This window comes from Patella vulgata, chromosome 5 (genome assembly GCF_932274485.2).
Source record: "Patella vulgata chromosome 5, xgPatVulg1.2, whole genome shotgun sequence".
Classification (NCBI taxonomy): Eukaryota; Metazoa; Mollusca; class Gastropoda; family Patellidae; genus Patella; species Patella vulgata.
The window spans coordinates 7950354-7974101 of record NC_065883.2 but is presented as its reverse complement, the minus strand read 5'-3'; the positions used below and the strand labels follow the sequence as shown (position 1 = coordinate 7974101).

The 23748-nt window shown below is 37.3% G+C and overlaps 2 protein-coding genes and 1 long non-coding RNA gene across 6 annotated transcripts; 2 read left to right on the top strand and 1 right to left on the bottom strand.

Moving 5' to 3' along the window:
• Positions 1–1273: 1273 nt before the first annotated feature.
• LOC130012996 (uncharacterized) lies at positions 1274–3124 on the bottom strand. Its single transcript, XR_008788266.1, has 3 exons — positions 3106–3124; positions 2080–2190; positions 1274–1296 (listed from the first exon to the last, which is right to left on the bottom strand). It is a non-coding gene; the product is annotated as an uncharacterized LOC130012996 (long non-coding RNA).
• Positions 3125–7004: 3880 nt separating this feature from the next.
• On the top strand, positions 7005–22239 carry LOC126822442 (protein ZNRD2). Of its 3 annotated transcripts, none has more exons than XM_050551362.2 (4): positions 7005–7214; positions 16746–16912; positions 18972–19056; positions 20234–22237. In XM_050551362.2, the coding sequence occupies exons 1-4, from the start codon at positions 7211–7213 to the stop codon at positions 20596–20598; spliced, it is 621 nt and encodes a 206-aa protein (XP_050407319.1). In that variant the 5' UTR covers positions 7005–7210; the 3' UTR covers positions 20599–22237. The 3 variants fall into 3 exon arrangements, with proteins under 3 accessions (XP_050407319.1, XP_050407318.2, XP_050407317.2); XM_050551361.2 differs by lacking the exon at positions 7005–7214 and adding an exon at positions 14704–14728 and having other exon boundaries at positions 20234–22239; XM_050551360.2 differs by lacking the exon at positions 7005–7214 and adding an exon at positions 14757–14785 and having other exon boundaries at positions 20234–22239.
• Positions 7265–13199, top strand: LOC130010441 (uncharacterized). Of its 2 annotated transcripts, none has more exons than XM_056101406.1 (4): positions 7265–7687; positions 9843–9951; positions 11122–11342; positions 11856–13199. In XM_056101406.1, exons 3-4 carry the CDS (start codon positions 11156–11158, stop codon positions 12590–12592), a joined length of 924 nt encoding a protein of 307 aa, XP_055957381.1. In that variant the 5' UTR covers positions 7265–7687; positions 9843–9951; positions 11122–11155; the 3' UTR covers positions 12593–13199. The 2 variants fall into 2 exon arrangements, with proteins under 2 accessions (XP_055957381.1, XP_055957380.1); XM_056101405.1 differs by having other exon boundaries at positions 11119–11342.
• Positions 22240–23748: the final 1509 nt, after the last annotated feature.

The following is a 23748-nucleotide window of genomic DNA, read 5'->3' as shown; positions in this document are numbered from 1 at the left end:
TTGCGCCTTATATCTTTTTATTTTCAAACAGCCAAGTAATCTTTACTGCATAATACCATTAATACCATTATTTCAATTCATTCAAAGGAATATATAACAAGCCGACATTGAGGTTGATGTCTCTCATCTCAATCCCCCAAAAACTATACGACCTACTACTCGCTATGAACAGTCACATTGCTTATCTCTTATCTGCCGTAGCCAATTCTCATTATCAAACTTAATTAACGTATTATTTATTGTAATGAAACTATAAACCACAATTCACCACTCTCTCTAAATTAAAATCAAAGTAATCGTGTCCCAAAGCATCAAATGCTTAGATAGAACTTTGTATTATTAGTGTCTTACCCATAATTGTTTAGCTAAAGCCTCTCTGTATAATCTATCAACATCTACTTGAAATGAAAGCTGGAATAAAAATTATCTTTGATAAATATTATACATAAAAACTTCAACTATAAGATCATTCTCTTCCAAGCTTAGGTCTAATTTAATCTGTGTCCTTACAGGCTATTCTTATTTCAAAAACCAGTTGTCAAAGAATCTTTAACATGTTTTCCCTTTGTCAGTGGTGCAGGATGGAGGGCTTGAAAAGGACAGCTGTTTAGTTGTCTGGATGGGACGAAAAACCGAGGTCCTGTGTATACATTGGCGTGCATGTAAAAGATCCCTTGGCAGTTGGAATTCGTCAGGGGTCATAAGAGCGACATTTGATCCTATGACGTCAATCATTGATTGATCAATCAGCATTGACTTTTCAAGCGGTTTATCCACAGTTCCTTGCACCTAACGCCAAAAACTCGCCATAACAGACCGTTTCATTGGCTAATCCCTCACATTAACCAGAATGTGGCTTATATAACAACTCTTCCAGATCCTAGTGTAGTAAAGACAAGTAAAATGAAATTTTGAACTATAAAAAACGAAAAGAAATAGGATCTGTGTTTTAATCAGATTGCTGGTTAGTGGGCCAGCGCCATTCTCGGCAAGCCACCATATAAATATTCGTGAGATTTCTGGTTCGCGGGCTAGCACCGTACTCGGCAAGACACCATATAAATATCTATCAGATTGCTGGTTAGCGGGCCAGCGCCGTACTTAGGAACCTTCCTGGTGAACAACGGGACCGAACCCAGGATTTTCAAGATCAGCAAGTCACCGTATATTTATTCTGAATCTTACCCTTTCCGTTTGTGTATCTGATAAATTCCACTTCTGTAGAAAAGTTCCTGATAAAACATAAAATGGTCTCTGATCATCTTCTTCTGGTCCTGATACTACAGCTTGTAATGGCTGAAACAACAAAATATTATAATTAAAACTATTTTTAGCTAAGATTACAGGGGGCATTAGCTTGTGTTAACTGTATCTTACATCTACGTGTACAAAGGATGTTGAATATTGACAACTTTTAAATTCGTCATATCTTTGTAAATAATTAACTGAACATGGGTGGAGGGGGGGGGGTGCGCATTGCATCATTTAGTCTGTCATTGAGTCAAGTGGCATGGTTTGGAGTCTCCACTCGTACATGCACTGTAACCCGGGTATCATTTAATCTTGTGTATTTAGCACTAATTTCTTTCACATTTGTTTAATATCAAATCTTTGTTTGTAATTTGTAAAAATCGTTTAAAATCACCCCAAATCATTCAATTTGTACTTGTGTCCAGTTTAAAGCTGACCATTTAATTTTGATAATGAGTCTCCAATTTACAATTATTTAATTACCTGACCACTGTTCAAAAAGTAATCAATAATCAATTGTGGTGTTTATTTTTTAATAGTGATCGAGAAATAAAACGCACAAATGAATTATAGAAATAAAATTAAACCGTATGTTAGTCCCGAAATGAACTAGTTTGTGTCGAGTGGACGTTAAACCCCATTTCTCTCTTCCTCTCTCTCCAAGAACTGAAAGGAATTGGATCACTGATATTCTTTTTATAGATTCAACTTTTACAATAGTGTAGTTTACAAGGGATTAAAAGTCACTCAAATGACAATCAGAGATTTCAAATGATTATTGTCCATCTTCCATTCTAACATATTTTTTAATTACATGTATCAACTTACAGCTCCGGTCGTCTGTGATGGGGTAGCTCCAAATATAAATGATGACATTCTTCTACCAAAACCAGCAAACACTCCTTGAGCTGACTTGAGAGGATGACACACTATGGCATTCTGAGAAAAAAAAAACAATTTAACAGAAAGACAATTAGACTGGAAATGAATAAAATGGGGTTTCATGTAATACTTTTCTGCACGATTGAAAATGAATGGGGGTTTAACGTCCTACTGTTCTGCTGCAACTGGGCTAATGAAGACGGGCATATGCCATTAAGTGTGCTATGAGCGGAAATATTGAACGGACTGCGGTGCTACGGCCTACTCTTATATCAAATTCGAACTCCCAAGGGCTCTTTTACGTGCATGCCAACGTGTACTGGGGACCTCAGTTTTTCGTCCCATCCAAATGACTAGACAGCTGTCCTTGTCAGGTCCTCCGTCCTGCATCACTGACAAGAGAAAACCACACAGGATAATGATGATGAACTTTCTCAGCCAACACCGAGAGGTAACCCGCGAACCTCCAGGCTAGCGGGCCAGCATCTTACTCACTTAGCCACCCTGCCTGCATCAGTGGGGCTAATGAAGACGGGAATGCAATGTGCTATGAAAGAAATTTTTCTGGTTAGCAGAGTGAACATCTATTCTTTATGGAATTACAATCCTGACATGGACGCCACTGTGTACACAGGACCTACCTTCCAAACAATTAGACACTGTTCCTTGCCAGGCCCCCTGACTGCACCACTGACAAGAGGAAGCCAAGCTACTTTCTCGGCCAACACCAGGATGGAACCCGGGACCTCCTGGTTAGTGAACCAGCACCTTACTCACTGAGCCACCATGTACTAACAGATAATAATAATTATATAATTACCTGTTCTAGTGATGGTACTGATAATTATATAATTACCTGTTCTAGTGATGGTACTGATAATTATATAATTACCTGTTCTAGTGATGGTACTGATAATTATATAATTACCTGTTCTAGTGATGGTACTATACTGATAATAATTAGATAATTACCTGGCCTAGTGATGGTACTATACTGATAATAATTATATAATTACCTGGCCTAGTGATGGTACTATACTGATAATAATTAGATAATTACCTGGCCTAGTGATGGTACTATACTGATAATAATTATATAATTACCTGGCCTAGTGATGGTACTAACAGAACCAAAGAGCTGGTAGTCGTTGCTAAAAGACATCCATACGGCTGAAATATAATTTAATTAATTATTATCATATAAACAATGATGATAGGAATCCTGTATTTATTTGACTACAATATAGTAGAACTGCCACACTGATCAGTAATGAATATTCGCTACGCTGCTACAATCACTGATAGGGATGACATCGATGCGGCTTAATGAGCCCCAGATATTAACTTTTTTCCTTCTGCAAATTAAATTGTAAAACAATTTTTTAAACATCAGAAAAGTAAAGAGATGGGGTTCGTCCACTCAACACAAACAAGGTCATTTCGGGACTAACATATGGTTTAATTTTATTTCAATAATTTGCATGCGCGTAGGGGTCTTTAGCAGTGGGAGGAAAATGGAGAATACCCACGATGTTGGACAGGTGACCCTACTCCTTATCATGTACAACCAGGGAATCGAAACCCTGTCAGTTGGCAAACCTTATCATACAGCGCGCACATGCTAACCATTCAGGCATCCACCCCCCTTTAAAATAAGAGAATAATACCAACTTACCTGACAATTAACAACACAATCTGTTTCTTCACCCTTTAATTCAGCACTGATCTCCGCGGTTGAACTTTCATAGGCTATATTAGACCAGTATCTTACAACACCTTCTGGTGAGACAGCAACACATGCTGGTGGTTGGGTGTGGTTATAATGAGGTAAAACACATACTCTAGCTGCATCATGAGCTAAATCACTCTGGGGTAAAATCAATTCTTTACACTGTATACCCTGTAAATATATTTTAATAAATTATATTAGGCCCTTACATCCCTGTCAATTATATGCAACTCTGTGGCTAACATTTATAAATAAATACACTTTATTTCATAATTTTAATTGATAATACTGTATTTCATAACGCGGGATCTAATCCCAATGCTCTGTGGTTATTAGTCCATTTTCACAAAAACTACAAAAAAAGGCCACTGTTTCTCAATAATTTCCATATTTAATTCACGTTCCGACTGTTCATGTCAATAATATTCCTGATTAAATTCCTTTTTTTGGGGTCTATTCGACAGATAATGAAATCGAAACATTGTTGATAAGAACAGTTTTGGATGTCTAAACATCATTTATTGTCTTTATAAAAATGTATTTAAAACAAAAAATCACTTGTCAAAAAAGGTATCACTGTAAAATGGGTATCATTTAATCTTGTGTATTTAGCACCAACTTCTTTTACATTCGTTTAATATCAAATATCTGTTTCAAAATTAATAAAAATCTTTTAAAATCACCAAAAATCATCTAATTTTTATTTGTGTCTATTTTAAAGCTCACCATTCAACTTTGATAATGAGTGTCCAATTTACAAGCGTTTAATTTCTTGATCGCTGTTATAAAATAAACAACCCAATTGATTATTGATGTATAATGATTAATTTTTGAACAGTGGTCAGGAAATTAAATTGGAGACCCATTATCAAAATTAATCAGTCAGCAAACAGGACAAATTGTGCTCTTCAGAAAATTATACCAACATGCTGGTTTAAGGTCACCGGAAAAGCTTCATAAATTTTTTGAATATTGCAAGTAATTATGTCAACATATCCTTTTCGGTATATTTCTATGAACAGAAGGACTAAAATGACGTCTCAGATTTTTCATTGAGGGAAAGTTAGGACTACTCACGGAGAACGGCAGAAATTACTTACGTTGAAATTTACCTGTTGTAGGTAATATTGACATTCAGGTTCGTGTTATCTTATGGAAAGGATACGTTGACATAATTACTTGCATTATTTTTTTTAAAAATTAAAGCTTTTCCTGTGACCTTTAAATATTTTGTCTTTTTACACTTGAAACTTTTTGTTCCATATTTTCTTATAAGAATGTATTAAGGAAGACTCACTCGTCCAGTTCCACCAGCCTTGTATCTCCAGATAAATAGTTTTCTGCCACCAACAAGCCATGCCCATCCAGACGGATCTATCTTCACTGATATTTCTGTGTTACCTGTTAATACAAAAATACTTTGTGTGAAATAAATGTATCTAAAATAACAAATTTTGAAATCTGTCGACTCCCAACTAATCGAGTAAGTTTTTTATCTTTTTTACGAATCAGATGATCTTTATTTATCTAAAGTTGTTTATTTTCCATCCAAAATAATATTTCAGGGGTGGATCCAGGAATTTTTGCAGGAGGAGGTTTTCCATGTTCCTGTTAAGGAAATTTGACAGGTGACAATGAATGAGGCCATCATAGACTCCAAATTACGTAGGCATACATATATATTGAGCTGTTTAAAGAGAGAAGGGGGGGGGGGGGGTGAGAAAGACACTCCCCCCCCCCCCCCCAACCCACCCTTTGGCTTTGGATCTTCTCTTGTATTTAGTCCTGAAATCATATATCCATTGATAACAGGTTGGTTAAGGACAATTTGTCATAGCTAGCTTTCCCCAAAACTATCAAATGAAATGATTTTAATGTCTTACTTATTCTTCTACACTAATCAGATTGACCATGTAGTATGCTATGAGTGAAATTTTGTGAAGGTAAATTTGTTTTGTTGACATTGAAAGACTTACGATCTGCCAGGGTCAAAGCTTCTGTGATAAGAACTGGAAGTGGTACACCATAATTTTCGACTCTATGCTGCGATGTCTCATCTAAAATTTGTGATGTTGTTAGTGATCTTGATCCCAGCTGACTGCTGCAAAAAAAAAAAAAATTTAAAACAAAGCACATTTATACTTTTACTTGTTACTGTGTATCAAAAGTCGGTGCTACTTGTATGATATATTTTTAAAAAAGGTAAATCTGATCTGTGTCATTTAGCTCTTGATCAAGGTGATCACATTTAATGCCTCTGTAGACCAGCCTACCATGCCTATATGCGGGTGCCAGTCAAGTCATGCACAAGCAAAGCCGTCCACACCTGTTGGTGAAGTCATCCAAAAGGCATTGGTGATGTCGTCTACAACTATTGGTGATGTCATCCACAACTATTACTTGATTCAAACACAACTAATGGTTACACAATCCATATCATTTGATATTACATGGGTTTCAAATATTTTAAATTGCTCACTTCAAAGTGTCGTGCCTTTTTTGGGTTATAGATTCATAAGATTGTATTGTGTTATAATAAAGCCTGTAGTAAACCTCTAATCAACCAATAAAATTATATGTCCCGGTTTTCCTGAGACTGTCCCGGTTTTGGGTTCCTTTAATGAATTATCTGGTAACCCTAAATAAAATAAATAATTTCACAAACCGGCCATGGGATTGGCCCGCTGGAGCTCTTCTGTTGGGAGTAAAAAGAGCTGAAGTTCTTCTATTTTGAGACGATCTCAATCCTGGTCTGGGAGTCGGAGTAAATGGGGAAGTTCTAGATCGAGTGGACATACTTTGAGGGGTAAACATTTTGAAAACTTTGCAACTGATGGAACGGCTCTAAAATATCATGTTTTCTTTTTCCTTTCCCGGCTTATTTTCGTGGTTATCTATATATTTTAAGACATGTTATGCGAAACGAAATAGGAAGTTTACATTTTAATCCTATTATTGAATAAGTATCAGCTTTCGATCTCATTGTTCCAAACAACTACTGTATGGATCTTCAGCAAGAGGCAAAAACATTATTGACAATGTTAATGAGAGTTGACCATAGATTTTCGCTTTATTAAAAAGTACAATTTTTTATCAACTCAGAAATGGACTAAAATTAACTTTAAAACCAAAAGAGCTTAACTAGAGTTACCTCCCATTGATTGCAGTCTCGCCAAAAATACAAACATCCGACATTATAATGATTTCACGTGTTTAGTTGTTAGGTTGAGACAGTAGTTGGAGTACTTTTGTTTTTTCTTTTCAAGCCGTTTCTGAAGCACCGACACTGAATCGAACAATACGTTCTGTCTGTTTGTATTACATCAACCTGGAAATTGGCTGTTAACAATGGGTGATTTTATTGATTAAAAATTATTATTCTTTGAACGTGAAGACTGAAGTCAATATAATTTATACGCAGTATATATTTTGCCGTCCGACGGTTCCTTACTTTATTTACTATTTAGCCGTACATGCGCAGTTGTCCGATTCCGGATATATTCCACCATTTTGGAACATTAAAAACACGATCATGCCTTTCTCAATTGGAAGCGAATTTGACTCTTTTCCAGCAGTTGAAATGGAAATAAAACTATTTGAAAAAGAGCAAAGTATTTCCTTTTGGCATCGGGATAACCCCACGTTTGATGGAGCGCGAAAAAGATATAAAAAACTTCAGAAAAAGTCTGAGAATGAGCATGAGATCGAGAAAAAGGCGAGAGAAGAGTCCGAGAAAAGACTGCAGTATTATTCTGTAAAATATACATGCATTAAAGGCGGTCGTAAATACAATTCGAAAGCGACCGGTCAACGACCTAATCAGAGGTAAGTACTACGATTACATGTCATTTCGGTCCCGCGTCATTTCGGACTCCCAAAAATATGTCCTCGACATTTCAGACTCAGGTAGGTGACGTTTTGGACTTGGGTAGATGACGTTTCGGACTCGAGTAGGTGACGTTTCGGACTCGGGTATAGAACATGGAATTATAGAACACTGATGTCAATTTACTTTATAAACTATTTTATTTATTAATATAGCATAAAACGATAACAGCGATTTATAACAACGGGCATATTTATTTGATGAAATAATAGTCTCAGTCGGGTATTCATTTATTTTATAAAACATACATTTATTTTATCAGTTTCATTTTATTTTTTCTTTCCGACGTGGTTTCCCCTTGTCAGTGCAGGACGGAAGGCCTGACAAGGACAGCTGTCTAGTCCTTCTGATGATACGAAAAACCGAGGTTCTGTGTAAACATTGGAATGCACGTAAAAGATCCCTTGGCAGTTGGAATTCTATATAAGAGTAGGCGATAGTGCCGCTGCCTGGGCAAAATTTCCCTCATAGCACACTGTATGGCATATGCCCGTCTTCATTAGCCCAGTATAGGAGCAGAACAGTAGGACGTTAAACCCCATTTCATTTCATTTCATTTATTTTTTCAGTTTTCCAATTATTTTAAATATTTTTTCACTTTTCTTTATTGGGCAGGTGACTGTTTGTTTTTTTTTTAATAGCCTACTCGTACTAATATCTTGGTGGTTATATTCATCCCGTAGTTGAAATAGTCTGCCCTCTATATGCCGATACCGAACTCTCCGACATCATGGTAATGTTGAGGGGTATCTTTTCTGCCTCTGAAAATAACTCACAATTAAGTAAATAAAATGACACTGGACCCCTGGCGTTGACTCAATCAACAAAAGGAAGGTAGCAGTGTTTTTTTTTCTCAATCGTTTCTTAACGGCTTTAAGAATCGCCGATCAATTAATCAATTATCGTCAATAATCTAAACTTACTCAGATTAAGTACAACAATCGCCAATCAATTAAATAGAGATTAAATAATCTCGTCTTGGTTTCACTACATTATATACTCAGATTAAATACTACAATCGCCAATCAATTAAATAGAGATTAAATAATCTCGTCTTGGTTTCACTACATTATATACCTGACAATAGATAATGCACAGTTGTATATCTGTTTGATTTTTGGGGAAAAAATTAGCTAAATAGCTAAATATAAAAATCTATAAACAAATATAAAATGTATTATATGTTTGTCCATGCATATTGTTAATTGTACATATTATAATTTTGTATACGTGTATATTTGTAAATAAATAAAGCTATTAAAATAAAAATAAATAAATAAATACAGTATTCGCCGATCAAGTAATATTGGTTTTACTTCAAGTTCAAGGTCTGTATGCGATAAATAAAACACAACTAACAATGTTTAATTTCTTTATTATTGTGAATAGTCTGTCTTCGGTCCCATCTAAAACGAAAGAATAAACAGTTATTACAAATACATACATAGAAGTTTTCAGCTTTTATTGAGTCCGTTATTGAGTCCGAAAAGTCGCCAAGTAAGTCCAAAAGGTCGTCAAACTGAGTCCGAAACGACGTTTGTGTTGAGTCCGAACTGACGCAGGACCAAAATGACGTGCTACCAGTACTACTAGCTGTCATTTTAAATTTTATTTGTGAACATGCTTAGATCGGAATTAACTTAGTAAAAGTGGCAGTGGGTCCAGCCCAGCCCCAGTTCAAATCTACACTATGACTACTATCAGCTGTTACTGTAGGCCTTACACTCATAGGCTATGGCACTGCACAAATTAGCTTTTGGAATGGTGACAATATTTTTACTTTACTAGACCTACCCCCACGGACTACACCCATCATGACACTGCTAAAATTAGCTTTTGCACTGGTGACATTTTTTTTTACTTTTATTGCTAGATCTGCCCATGAAATTAATGAGTAACACTTAGTTTTATGTCAGTCTAACTTAGACAAGTGGATGACTTGGTGCTACAACTAGTGCTAGTGACTTTATAAGATTTTAACATCCCTGTTTTAACCATGGCATACAAAACACAGAAATCATGGTTAATTTGTTGCTGGCCCTGGATTTAGTTTTCCTCTATCATTATAATAATACTTATTCACTTGCTTTGCAGAACATTTAGAGATGAGTGTGAGGCATTTGTGCAGTTTCATGCTTCTGAAGATGCAGAAAAACTAATAGTTACGGACATGAAAACTCAGCACAATCATCCAATAATCAAGGTAATGTGGTAAACTTTAATTCTTCTATGTAATATTGACTAATAATTGTCTTTGAGATAGGCGAGTTGTCTCCTGTGAACATTTGCAGATAACTTGTGCTGCGTGTAAAGGTTAGGATGTAAATCTATCTCACATGATGTGAGTCTGTGGACTTTTCCAGCTTGGTGACTGTTGTAACGGACTTGGCAACAAGCCTTGCCAGGAAAGGCAGCGAGTTTTCGAAAAAGACAAATCAAATTTCATGTACATACATGTTAAAAGAAACCCCTAGTTAGTTAGAAATAAAAAAAATAACACTTTGCACGCCTAAAGACATATGCTTGTGATTAGTCTAAAAATTGGAGCTGTAGTGGGACAGAGAGAGAGAGAGAGAGAAATGGGGTTTAACGTCCACTCGACACAAACTAGGTCATTTTGGGACTAACATATGGTTTACTTTATTTCAATAATTCGCTTGCGCATAGGGGTCTTTAGCAGTGGGAGGAAACCGGAGGACCCGGAGAAAACCCACGAGGTTGGACAGGCGACCCTACTCCTTGTCAAGTACAACCAGGGAATCGAAACCCCGCCAGTAAAGTTGACTCAATGACAGACTTTATGATACAGCGCGCATGCTAACCATTTAGCCATCCAACCCCCTGTAGTGGGACAGTAAATACAATGCATTTAATCTGATTCAAAACAATAGGATGTTTTATTCCTCTTTATATGTTAATAACAGTTGATCTTGTTACCTGCTGGATATTAACCCCTTAACTGTGTAGTTTTTAAAACGTTAACTACCCCCTATTGTGTAATTAATTTGACGAAAAACGTCATTTTTGGACCTTTTAATTCCTGAATACAAATTTTAGTAGTCTGAAACCATATTAAAACTAACGGTAAATAGAGTTGTCTCCCTTCAATTAGATTTCCTTGACCAGGCGTAATATAACGTCCTACACATGCTGTGATCGTATTCGAAGAATAGGTTGGGGAAAATACCTCCAAGGCGTTATATTACGCCCTACACACGGTGAGTGGCAGTTGTCTAGGACGTTATCTAATGCCCAACGCAGTTAACGGGTTAAAAAAATTACAGTTTACATTTTCTGTGTAATACTTTTAGACTCACATTGTGAGTTTTAGGAAATGTGGTTAGGTCATTTTCTTTTTTTTTCCATTCAGTAGACCTTTCAGTTTCTCCCCAAGGAGAGGAGACTAAATGCTGAAGAACGAACTGAGGTGGAAAAGCTGCTGTTTACCAGACCTAATAAAAAAAGTACTACAAGACCACATCAGACAATCGACTGGCAAAAACATTACACTCAAGGACATTACAAACCATGCTCAGCGACTAATACCAAAACCAAAAAATCTTGAGCAAGTACTTACAAAGTTGCAAAGCTCAGGTAAGAAGTTTAAGAGAGAGAGAGAGAGAAATGGGGTTTAACGTCCACTCACACAAACTAGGTCATTTCGGGACTAACATATGGTTTAATTTTATTTCAATAATTTGCTTGCGTGTAGGGGTCTTTAGCAGTGGGAGGAAACCGGAGAAAAAGCGAATTATTGAAATAAAATTAAACCATATGTTAGTCCCGAAATGACCTAGTTTGTGTGAGTGGACGTTAAACCCCATTTCTCTCTCTCTCTCTCTCTCTCTCTCTCTCTCTCTCTCTCTCTCCCGGAGGGGTTACTACCATAATAGTTAAAACATAGGGTACTAATAAAAGATCAGAGATGTTGACAAGTTATACATTTGTGGTGTCGTCCAAAGAACTTTTTAAATGCATTAGTTAATTTGGTTTTAGTATTACCTTGTAAGAGTAGTTTTGATGCAAGAAGCCTATCTCTGGATAAAAAGTCTGCATAACCGGAACAGGCTCAGCATATCAAAATGTAAATTCACTCTTTTCTTGCAGATAAAACGATACAAGTCTTAACAAAAGATGACACGCTTGAGGCCATTTATTACCAAGACGAGGTGATGAAGAAGAAATACGATTGTTTCCCAGAGCTACTGCTAGTGGATGTCACATATAAGCTCAATGATCTTCGTATGCCAGTATTTCTTCAACTTATTGTTGATGGCAATGGTGAGAGTGAAATTGTGTGTGTGTACATTGTTGTTTCTGAGTTTGCAGAAACAATGACCAAACTTGTTCAAATTTTTAAGAATGAAAACAAGGCATGGGAAAAGACAAAGACTGTTATGACCGATGACTTTATGGAAAGAGCCGTGTATGGGGAACAGTTTCCGGATGCACAATTCCAGCTTTGTTTGTTTCCTGTTTTGCGTTCTGTCAAACGTGAAATAAACGTGGAAAAAATGAATATCCGTTTAGAACAGAAAGACCACTGTTTAGAAATAATTCAAAAATTGGCATACTCCAACTGTGAAGATGAATATCAACGTAACTTCGACAATCTGAGAGACACTGGTGTACAACCAGTCATTGATTATTTCACTAATTCTTGGCATCCAATTAGGAACCAGTGGGTAGTTGGCTTAAAAGATTCATGCCACTACAACAACCAAACCAACAACAGATTGGAAAGCATTAACCAGAAGCTGAAACAGGTTATAAAGAAGTTCTCTAATTTAGAGGAATTTTTTGATGACCTGGAACTTGTTATTCGGTGCTTGCAGAATAAGTAATACGTTGTTGAAGCGACCAGCCCTTGGTTTTGCACCAGAGTCTGTTGAGGCACGCTACTCAAGGCTATTGACACCCTATGCGTACAAAGTTATTGCAAATCAAATGCAACTGGCAAACAAGCTACAGGTTCCTGACAATGAAGATAGTGGTTCTAATAAGTTCCTGATTCACATGTCATCTGGGGAGGCTAAGGTAGACAGTACATCCTGCACCTGCAAGTTCAGTCTAGTAAATGGTCTACCATGCCACCATGTTCTAGCGGTCCGGATGAAGCTTGGGCTCAATGTTTTCTTTGAGGATAGAATAGCTGAACGATGGAGGATGGATTTTTATAGGGATACCTGTTCAATGTCACAAGTACCAAATGGTGATGGTGAATTTGAAAATGGTGGACCTATAATTGTTGAAGCTCTGCCAACGCACGATCAAACTAAGCTGTCTCAGCCACAGAAGTACAGATGCGCATTTTTAGAAGCTCAAAAACTTGCCACACTGGCTAGTGAAGACTCCATGACTAAATATCGACAACGGCTCGGAGTTCTTCGCAATCTAATTGCATATTGGGAGATGGATGAAGAAGCTTCAGTTATGATCTTAAATTCAGAAGAGGAGGTGAGAGTAATATTTGCTTTTTATTTGCATCATATTTACAATTACCTGGTACTATATTAAAGTAGCTAAGTCTCTAACTCAATATCATCCAAAATCTTCAACATTGAAAACACGATTTATTTGTCAATTTAAATCAACATTGATGCTGTGATCTTACCGGAAAGAGATTGGCTTCTGATATCCAATATTTAAGACAAAATAAACATTTTGCCATTGGTACACGAATCGTGTACCATAATGCGTTTCAGCCCCAGTTCTAGCAAGAGACTCGAGGAACGAGGCTAGACATATTGCACCAAACCAAACGGCATATGTAGACTGGAATAACCAGGCGCTAGAAATTTGCATTCAATTGAGACTGCGGGCTTATTTCGCGGAACATAACTGATTTGAAATTAGAGTAAAAACGGAAACCATTGAATGTATATCAGTTTATATACATTCATATTACAGTATTATATGAGTTGCGACCCACTTGTGTCAATTTCTAGGTCCCAAATGTTAGCAATTTAGCTCCTTTAAATTCTACTGGTGTTGTTTATAAGTCAAAACTGCCTACTGTAAAATACATTTCGGTGTAAAAATTAGCTGGTCACTATCAAACTAAACTGACTTGTAGCATATACATTTTGGTGCCAATTCGTACTATACCGACATGCCATAAAACATTTGTTTTTTTGTAGCATTACACTGTACGCCGTTATATATGTAAATAAAGAGTTGTAATATTTGGGTTTTTTTTCTAGGTTGTTGATCTTGGTATTGTGAAACAAGTACATGAAGTAAATCCCTCAGATCCAGAATATGAGCCATTAAGTGACCAAACACAGACTTCGGATATTGTGTTGTACGATGTGGTAATGGAAGAGTTCTCTGATGTAAACATTAAAAACACAGTAAGTTTCTCATATTTTTTTTTTTGGCGGTGGGGGAGGGGGGTTGGATGGCTGAATGGTTAGCGTGCGTCATTGAGTCGACTGGCGTGGTTTCGAATCCCTGGTTGTACGTGACAAGGAGTAGGGTCGCCTGTCCAACCTCTTGGGTTTTCTCCGGGTCCTCCGGCTTCCTCCCACTGCTAAAGACCCCTACGCGCAAGTGAATTATTGAAATAAAATTAAACCATATGTTAGTCCCAAAATGACCTAGTTTGTGTTGAGTGGACGTTAAACCCCATTTCTCTCTCTCTCTCTCTCTCTCTCTTTTCTCATCTTTTTAAGCATATAATGCACTGTTAGCTGAGGCATTGTAGTATATCATGATATTTGTATTGTATGTAGTATATACATGTAACATAGTCTGGTGAAGTGGTGTGAAGTCTAACACATAATTACAGAGCTCAGTTACCAAATCATGGAGTTTTAGGGTTTTTTTTAAATCTTTGTGGCTTTTTAATTTTCAGACTTCACCATCATGTGCTTATCAACTACCAGCTTGTATTAAATTGCCAGCCAAAATTAAAAAATGAGGAAGGTCAAAAGATGTCTATCAACAGACACCTGTTGGATTCAGCCGAAAAACGAAAGGTGATGAGAACAAACCAGTTCCATTTTGGAAAAAGCAGTATAAGGACAAGGACAGATGTAAATAAGGACAGCTGTCTAGTCCTTCGGATGAGATGGAAAACCGAGGTCCCGTGTATACATTGGAATGCACGTAAAAGATCCCTTGGCAGTTGGAATTCGATATAAGAGTAGTCGATAGTGCCGCTGCCCGGGCAAAATTTCCCTCATAGCACACTGTATGGCGTATGCCTGTCTTCATTAGCCCAGTTTAGGAGCAGAACAGTAGGACGTTAAACCCCATTTCATTTCATTTCAGATGTAAATAATTCTGCTTTAAAAAGTTTGTTACAACTACAATGTCAAACATGTCAAATAATGGATTTAGAAGTATAAAGTTATTTGCATTTGTTTGTTCTTAATTTTTCAAACCTGTTCAGACTTGGTTTTATTTATTACTTTTTAATAAGGTACTTTCTTGCGCCTAGAAAGGCCAATGTTAAAAGACTTGTGGTGACAACACAAAGCGAGAAGTCTTTCCAAACAAACTTACTTTAAAAGAAGGGGAAGTTTAATTATAATTCCACGAACTATGGTATGTCAAACAAAAGTGACGACTAAATAGTAAATAAAGTAAAGAACCGTCGGACGGCTAAATAGTAAATAAAGTAAAGAACCGTCGGACGGCTAAATAGTAAATAAAGTAAAGAACCGTCGGACGGCAAAATGTACACTGCGTAATTTATAATTTGAAAGGGATTCAAAATCGGGCGCTGTTGGTTGATCTGACTAATTTTTCATTCATCTTTTCATTTCTGTTTTTCTTCTCTTTTATCGTATTTAGGGATATGGTTTCTGGAGGTTCGTGGCTAGGGTTATAGCCATGAGCAGGAGGGGGGCCCAAAATCCTTCAGAGGAAGGGGGGGGACCGAATGTGTACTTTAGATCAGAAGGTCTGGCAAGTAGAACGTTTTCGATTCTGTGACATGGCTGAGAGTAGTTGCAATATTTGTACGTAATAGTACTTGTGTGCAGGCCCGTAGCCGTGGGGGGTGGGCATAGCTCTAAAATACCTACTGTAGACTGTGCCGGGTGTGCCCCCCCTAAAAACTTCACTGCCCCTCTGCAGCCAGCAAGCTGGGTACGGGCCTGCTTGTGTGGCTCGAGCAAGACATCAGTCATTCAGTGTAGGCCTACAGTAGTGGAACCATTTCTAGGCTGAGAGCAGTTAACTTTTTAACAGGTTAACGTATAAATGAGATTAACATGTTAATAGAAATGAATTAATGCATGTGTTAACACTGTGCGACATCATATATGGACATTCTAATGGAAAATCGTTATTCAGACCCAAGAAGGGGCCTAATTCATGCAAAATATCATTCAGAGATCACAGTGTCACTGTCTCTTTAGTTATGTCTGCCGGATCACACGTCTCGGGTTAAAATAACTTGATCACCACTTTCCGAAGATCGAACGCAACAAATTCGATTATTTTTAAACATTTTCCTGTCAAAATGCCACTTCTCAAAGTACTATGCAGTAATCTGCTGGCTAGGTGGAAGTATACAATTAACGCCTGCCGAAACTATCAAAAATGGCTAGTTGCTGTATCTGTATTCTCGGTATATGGACTTTGTCCATGAGTAAAAGAGCATGTCTCGTCTGATTCCTGCATGACAGTGATAGTTCCTATTGAATTAATAAAAATAATGATCTAGAATAAGTTTCCTTACTCTTTAAAATAGGTTGGGTACGGAATTCGCCATGTTTTAGAAGCTTCGATAATTAACTTATATTAACTAATTAACCTGTTAAAGAAAATTTTAACTTTCTCTCTGGCCTGGCAACAAGGATTAGGGTTGCATGTCCAACTTCTTGAATTTTCTGATTGTCCTCCGGTTTCTTCCCACTACTAAAGACCTCTACGCCCAAGTTATTGACATAAAATTGAACAATAAGTTAATCCCCAAATGGCCTAGTTTGTGTCAAGGAGTATCTATTAACCCCCTTAGTAACAGAGTTTATTTATATCTTTTAGCTTCAAGAAGTAATGATATGTTTGACGTCCACTGGGTTCCACCAACGGAAGCAGAGATGAAGATTATTGAAGCTCGACGTGAAAGGTCCAATAAGATCAGTAAATTGATGGGGGATTATCTGTTGAAAGGTTATAAAATGTTGGGAATCACATGTCGAGAATGTGAGGTGAGATTTTATACATATTATTAGGCCAATTAGAATTGATTGGATGGCCGAATGGTTAGCACGCACGAGCTGTATCATACGGTCTGTCATTGAGTCAACTGGCGGGGTTTCGATTCCCCTGTTGTACGTGACAAGGAGTAGGGTCGCCTGTCCAACCTCGTGGGTTTTCTCCGGGTCCTCCGGTTTCCTCCCACTGCTAAAGACCCCTACGCGCAAGCGAATTATGGAAATAAAATTGAACCATATGTTAGTCCCGAAATGACTCAGTTTGTGTCGAGTGGACGTTAAACCCCATTTCTCTCCCTTTATCAAATCATGAAGAATACAAACATCTGGTGTAAATGATATCACATGGTTTCTCAAAGGGGCATTATGTTCGATCATGATCTTCCAGCGCAGTTCCCCCTTGTAAGTGGTACAGTACAGAGGTCCTGACAGGATCATCCAGCACAGTTCCCCCTTGTCAGTGGTGCAGTACAGAGGTCCTGACAATGTATAGTCATTGGAATGAGACGAAAACCTGAGATCCTGTGTATTTCTAGTCATTCTCTCCCTTGTTACCATAGAAACGAATATTACCAAAATCAAATGAAATGAAATGGGGTTTAACCTCCTACTGTTCTGCTCCTAAACTGGGCTAATGAAGACGGGCATACGTCATACAGTGTGCTATGAGGGAAATTTTGCCCGGGTAGCGACGCTACAGCCTACTCTTATATCGAATTCCATCTGCCAAGGGATCTTTTATGTGAACGCCAATGTGTACAAGGGATCTTGGTTTTTCGTCCCATCCGAACGACTACACAGCTGTCCTGGTCAGGCCTTCTGTCCTGCATCACTGACAAGGGGAAACCACGCCGGAATATCTGGATGAACTTTCTTGGCCAATGCAGGGATCGAACACCCGACCTCCAGGATAGCAAGCCAGCGTCTTACCTACTTAGCCACCGTGATCCCCCAAATATTACTGTATGTTCTCCCAAAGTATATATTGTGTTGAAGAGACAGTAAACCTCTTGCTATTCCGGTATTGAACAGCTCAGGTTTTGCAAATATGAAATCAAGAACAGGTCTTGTGTGCTAAACTCTGTGAGTAAAAGAGAGAGAGGGAGAGAGAGAGAGAGAGAGAGAGAGAGAGAGAGAGATTAAGTCCACTCACACAAACTAGGTCATTTCGGGACTAACATATTGTTTAATTCTATTTCAATAATTCGCTTGCGCATAGGGGTCTTTAGCAGTGGGAGGAAACCGGAGAACAAGGAGAAAACCCACGAGGTTGGACAGACGATCCTACTCCTTGTCACGTACAACCGTGGATTCGAAACCACGCCAGTCGACTCAATGACAGACTGTATGATACAGCGCGAGCACGCTTACCATTCAGCCATCCAACCCCCCTGAGTAAAGGCAAGGAACTGACTCACTAACCAGGTGAGTCCTGACTTCAAGTCCTGTGTTGGCCGAGAATGTTCCACAGCAGGTCGAAGGTCGAAGGTCCTGGCAAGCAATAGCATCTAATTGATCGGATGGAACCCCGCAAAAAAGTTCCTGTGTACGTAAAAGACCTCTTTACAGTTGGCAATCGATAAAGCGTAGACAACATAAACACCACTGTCTGACCAAAGCGAGGTCGACCTTTTCACTCGTAAAAGAATTCTTGACTAGTCACTACCACCGTCCAGACATAATTTCTCTCTTGGCATCCCCTGGAGGTCGGGTGTTCGATCCCTGCCGAGAAAGTTCATCCAGATTTTCAGGTGTGGGACCCCCTTTGTCAGTGATGCAGGAAGCGGGGCCTGACAAGGACAGCTGTGTAGTCATTCGGATGGGACAAAAAAAACTGAGGTCCCGTGTACACATTGGCATTCACGTAAAAGAACCCTTGGCAGTTGGAATTCGATATAAGAGTAGGCCGTAGTGCCACTGTCCGGGCAAAATTTCCCTCGTAGCACACTGTATGGCATATATCCTTCTTCATTAGCCCAGTTCGGAGCAGAACAGTAGGACGTTAAACCCCATTTCATTTTATTTCACTTACTATTTGATTTTTTATCTTCAGACTATTTTATTACAAGATCGTCATGGTAGCAATTATTGTGTAGCATGTAGTGAATTAGATTCTGATACAGATAAAGATGATCCACGTAAGGCAGATTATTTTTTATTAATTAAACATACATTATGCAAGATCTAAATCTGTCTATTTCAGGTCTTTCTTTATTATTAAATTATTAATTAGACATTAATTAACTTATCCAGACCATAACAAACCTTCGATGCCATCGCTAGCCTGCGATGTTTATTGGATTAGGTTCCGATTTGTTGTTTGACTTAAATTCATAATTTAATCATGAAATGGATAATCGAGACTATGGGGTTTTTTTTATCGCACCGACTTAAGTAGTGATGATCGAGGCTAGGCCAAAAATTCAATCGCTAAAATCTTGTTTCAGACTGGACCAATTTGACTGAAATTATCAGCAAATTCCCTTTCCATTATCTAGTTTTTAACTATTATAGTGAGATCTTTATCTAATCTACCATAATATATCTTTGATTAAGGGTCCATTAAAAAAAAAGTTTTCAGAACAAATTCAAATACTGGTACTTGTCATATCAAATTATCTGTTTTAATTGTGATCTGTATTTGAGTCCAAGGTGCTATGGTGTCACTCTTATAAGTCCTTAAGTAGAGTTGCCTCCCTTTGATTAAGAAACTAGTTCCTGATTTAGACTTGAAATCTTAAATATCAAAAATCATTCATCTTGTTTTAAACAATCAGGCTAATGGAGAAGGGCTTGTGTGATTAAATTGGCTATGATTGAAATTTGGCCTGAACAGCAGAATTTTTGGCTACTCTTTTGTCAAATTCTAACTGCCAAAGTGTACACGAAATCTCATTTTATCGCACCTCCCGTATGATTACTAGTCATTGTTCCTTGCCATGCTCTCCACTCATTAAGGGGGGTTGGATGGCTGAATGGTTAGTAGGTGTGCGCTGTATCATAAAGTCTGTCATTGAGTCAACTGGTGTGGTTTCGATTCCCGGGTTGTATGTGACAAAGAGTAGGGTCGCCTCTCCAACCTCGTGGGTTTTCTCCGGGTCCTTTGGTTTCCTCCCACTGCTAAAGACCCTACGTGCAAGCGAATTATTGAAATAAAAAAACAAACCCAAAAACCATATGTTAGTCCCGAAATGACCTAGTTTGTGTCGAATGGACGTTAAACCCTATTCCTCTCTCTCCCTCTCTCTGTGACTACAGTAAAAAGTTTTGACTTCATTATAGACAACTCTGTATAGATGTTTTTATTTCCTTCAGTAAAAAATCAGACGGCAGCATTAACACAGGTGAAAGAACAGCAGCGAGTAACTTCAAGAGAAGAAACAGAGTTTGAAGATCTTCCACTACAGCCTGACAGTCAAATTACAGACACAGAGTTACCTCCCCCGGCTGTTGTTACAAACAGTCAGAGCGTAACATCGTCAAATCGTACGAGCAACTCGGGTACATCTTCGATTCCATCGTCAGACTTCATACAATCAGTGACTGTTTTAACAAATAAATTAAAGTGGGCCGTAGGGGAGTTAGATAAAACAGCGTCAATAGAATACACCATACAGCTCTGTCAGCTCATTAAATCTTGTGCTGATGCTATATCAAGTTTACAAAAAACGCAATCTTGATCAAAAATGTTGAGCAACAACCTATGGCTGTCCATAGTAAGCTAGGCTTAGTTTTACAACAAACACTCTTTATAAAAATTGTCGAGCAACAACCTATGGTTGTCCATAGTAAGCTAGGCATAGTTTTACAACAAACACTCTCTTGATAAAACTTGTCGAGCAACAACCTATGGTTGTCCATAGTAAGCTAGGCATAGTTTTACAGACATTGTTTTGATAAAAATATGTAACTGAATGTCAGTCAATATCATAAATAATATAATGTTTATGGGTCTCTCTATGTATGATACTTCTTGCATCTATTATATAAACTGACATATAACTGAAATACAGGCCTTTTATGTTTCAAATTATGAGTCTCGTAAAATTGTAGAGATTTTGAAATATAACAAAAGTAAACAAGGCATAGTTGTCCATTATGTATACCCAGACAATATAACTGAAATACAGGCCTTTTAAGTTTCAAATTATGAGTCTCGTAAAATTGAAGAGATTTTGAAATATAACAAAAGTAAACAAGGCATAGTTGTCCATTATATATACCCAGACAATTCCACTCCAGCATCATCTCTAGTGATGGCTTCTTATCCCACGTCACTGTATCATAAGGCCTGTCATTGAGTCAACTGGCGTGGTTTCGAATCCCTGGTTGTACATGACAAGGAGTAGGGTCCTCCGGTTTTCTCCCACTGCTAAAGATCCATACGTGCAAGCGAATTATTTAAATAAATTAAACCATATGTTAGTCCCGAAATGACCAAGTTTGTGTCGAGTGGACGTTAAACCCCATTTCTCTCTCTCTCTCTTATCCTAGGCTGAACAAAGTAATTCCCGATTTTCTGAAAACAGAAAACTGTCCATTATATATACCGAGACAATTCCACTCCTGCATCATCTCTAGTGATGGCTTCTTATCCCAAGTTGAACGAAGTAAGTCCTGATTTTGTTTCTTGAGCATATCTCATAAACTATGCAAGATTTTATTATAGTAGCTGGGCCTTTTGCTAATTAGAAATTTTCTTGGATTTTATCATTTTTGGGTTTCCATGGAAACATGTTTGTTGATGATCGAGTCATCTTGTTATATTAGTGTTAGGGATGGCATCTAAAATCCTGTTCAGAAAGGGGTCATTATGTTATGTGCTTCACACTGAGCAAGTCAGGCAGAAATATTTTGGGCTATGCCCCTGTATTTCTCTTGACTAAAATTAGAGAGTGGTTGATACGCAAATCCCTGCTTGTAGGTTACAAGGTTTAGGGTTGCCTGTCCAAACGTGTGGGTTTTCTCCGAGTCCCCTGGTTTCCTCCCACAGCTATAGACCCCAAGTGAATTATTGAAATAAAATTTAACCATATGTTAGTCCCGAAATGACCCAGTTTGTGTTGAGTGGACGTTAACCCCATTTCTCTCTCTTTCTCTCTCTCCCTCTGATATACATCTGTGTGTTTATATATTTAGGTACATATTTAACTATACAATATCCTTGAACTGTTATTAATGTTTAAAAATACCAAGCTGATATAATGTAGATAAATATATTAGGCCTGTTATATATGTGCACATAATGTTTAAATATTTTCACATAATGTTAGTATTTAAATATGTTCACATATATTAACATTTAAATATGTTCACATAATGTTAATATTTAAATATGTTCACGTAATGTTAATATTTAAATATGTTCACATAATGTTAATATTTAAATATGTTCACATAATGTTAATGTTTAAATATGTTCACATAATGTTAATGTTTACATAATGTTAATGTTTAAATATGTTCATATAATGTTAATGTTTAAATATACATGTATTAGACATGTTGACATGTTTATGTTTAAATATTTATGTTGACATTGTGTTTTAAAATATTGTATATGTTGACATAATGTTAATGTTTAGAAAAATATATGTTGTCATAATGTTAATGTTTAAATATATAATATATAATGTTGATGTTTAAAAATATTATATATACATGTACATTTGACATAATGTCTATGTTTAAAAATATTATATATGTTAACATAATATCGATCTGTAAAGATTTATGAAAATAAAATACCATAAAATATTCATTTATCTTCATTGATTATTTATTTTTAAAGTCTTCACTTGACTGATATTCATAGGCAGAACACTGCTCAGTTGAATGGTCACTTTCATTCAGAAGTTGGTCATGGCTAGTTGGTCATGGTTGTCACCATCAGTCATGAGTGGATAAGATAATCAGTCATGCGAGGTATAGAGGTATAGAGCTGGTCGTTCTTACTATAATAGTTCAAAAATAGACAATGAAAAATGGACAGTGAGAGAGAGAGAAATGGGGTTTAACGTCCACTCGACACAAACTAGGTTATTTTGGGACTAACACATGGTTCAAGTTTATTTCAATTGATTCGCTTGCGCGTAGGGGTCTTTAGCAGTGGGAGGAAACCGTAGGACCCGGAGAAAACCCACGAGATTGGACAGGCATCCCCACTCCTTGTCACATACAACCGGGGAATCGAAACCACGCCAGTTGACTCAATGACAGACCTTATGATACAGCGCGCACGTGCTAAGTCAAATTTTTGTATTTTTAATGACATTATGAATGAATGGCTACCTGAGAATGTATTCAGTTAAAGATACACTATGTAAGATTTAGATAAAGAACTAGCCATTCGAAAGTAGATGATGTAAAATGAATAATTTGAAAATTTCATTCAAATTACTCTATTGCAAGCGAAGATATTAGCCTTTGAAGGTTTGACAGACCTGTGCAATAATTTCAACCACCGTACTGGTTGATCAAAGCTAAGTCTTGGTCCTCCATATTTGATTAAATCAAAGTATCGCTGAACCATTTTAATCTATTTAATATCGGAGAAATCTGATGCCATCGAGAGTTGATTAAGGCCTGGATCAGTTAATTAATGTCTAATTAATACTTTAGAATAGAAAACATTTCAGGCCTAAAGAAAGACCTGCAATAGGCAGATTTAGCTCTTGCATAATGCATGTTTAATTAGACATTAATTAACTTATTCAGACCATAATCAACTCCTCGATGTCAAAGCTAGCCGGTGATATTTATTGGATTATGATCCGATTTGCTGCCCAACTTTCATTTCTGATTTAATCATGAAATGGATAATCGAGACT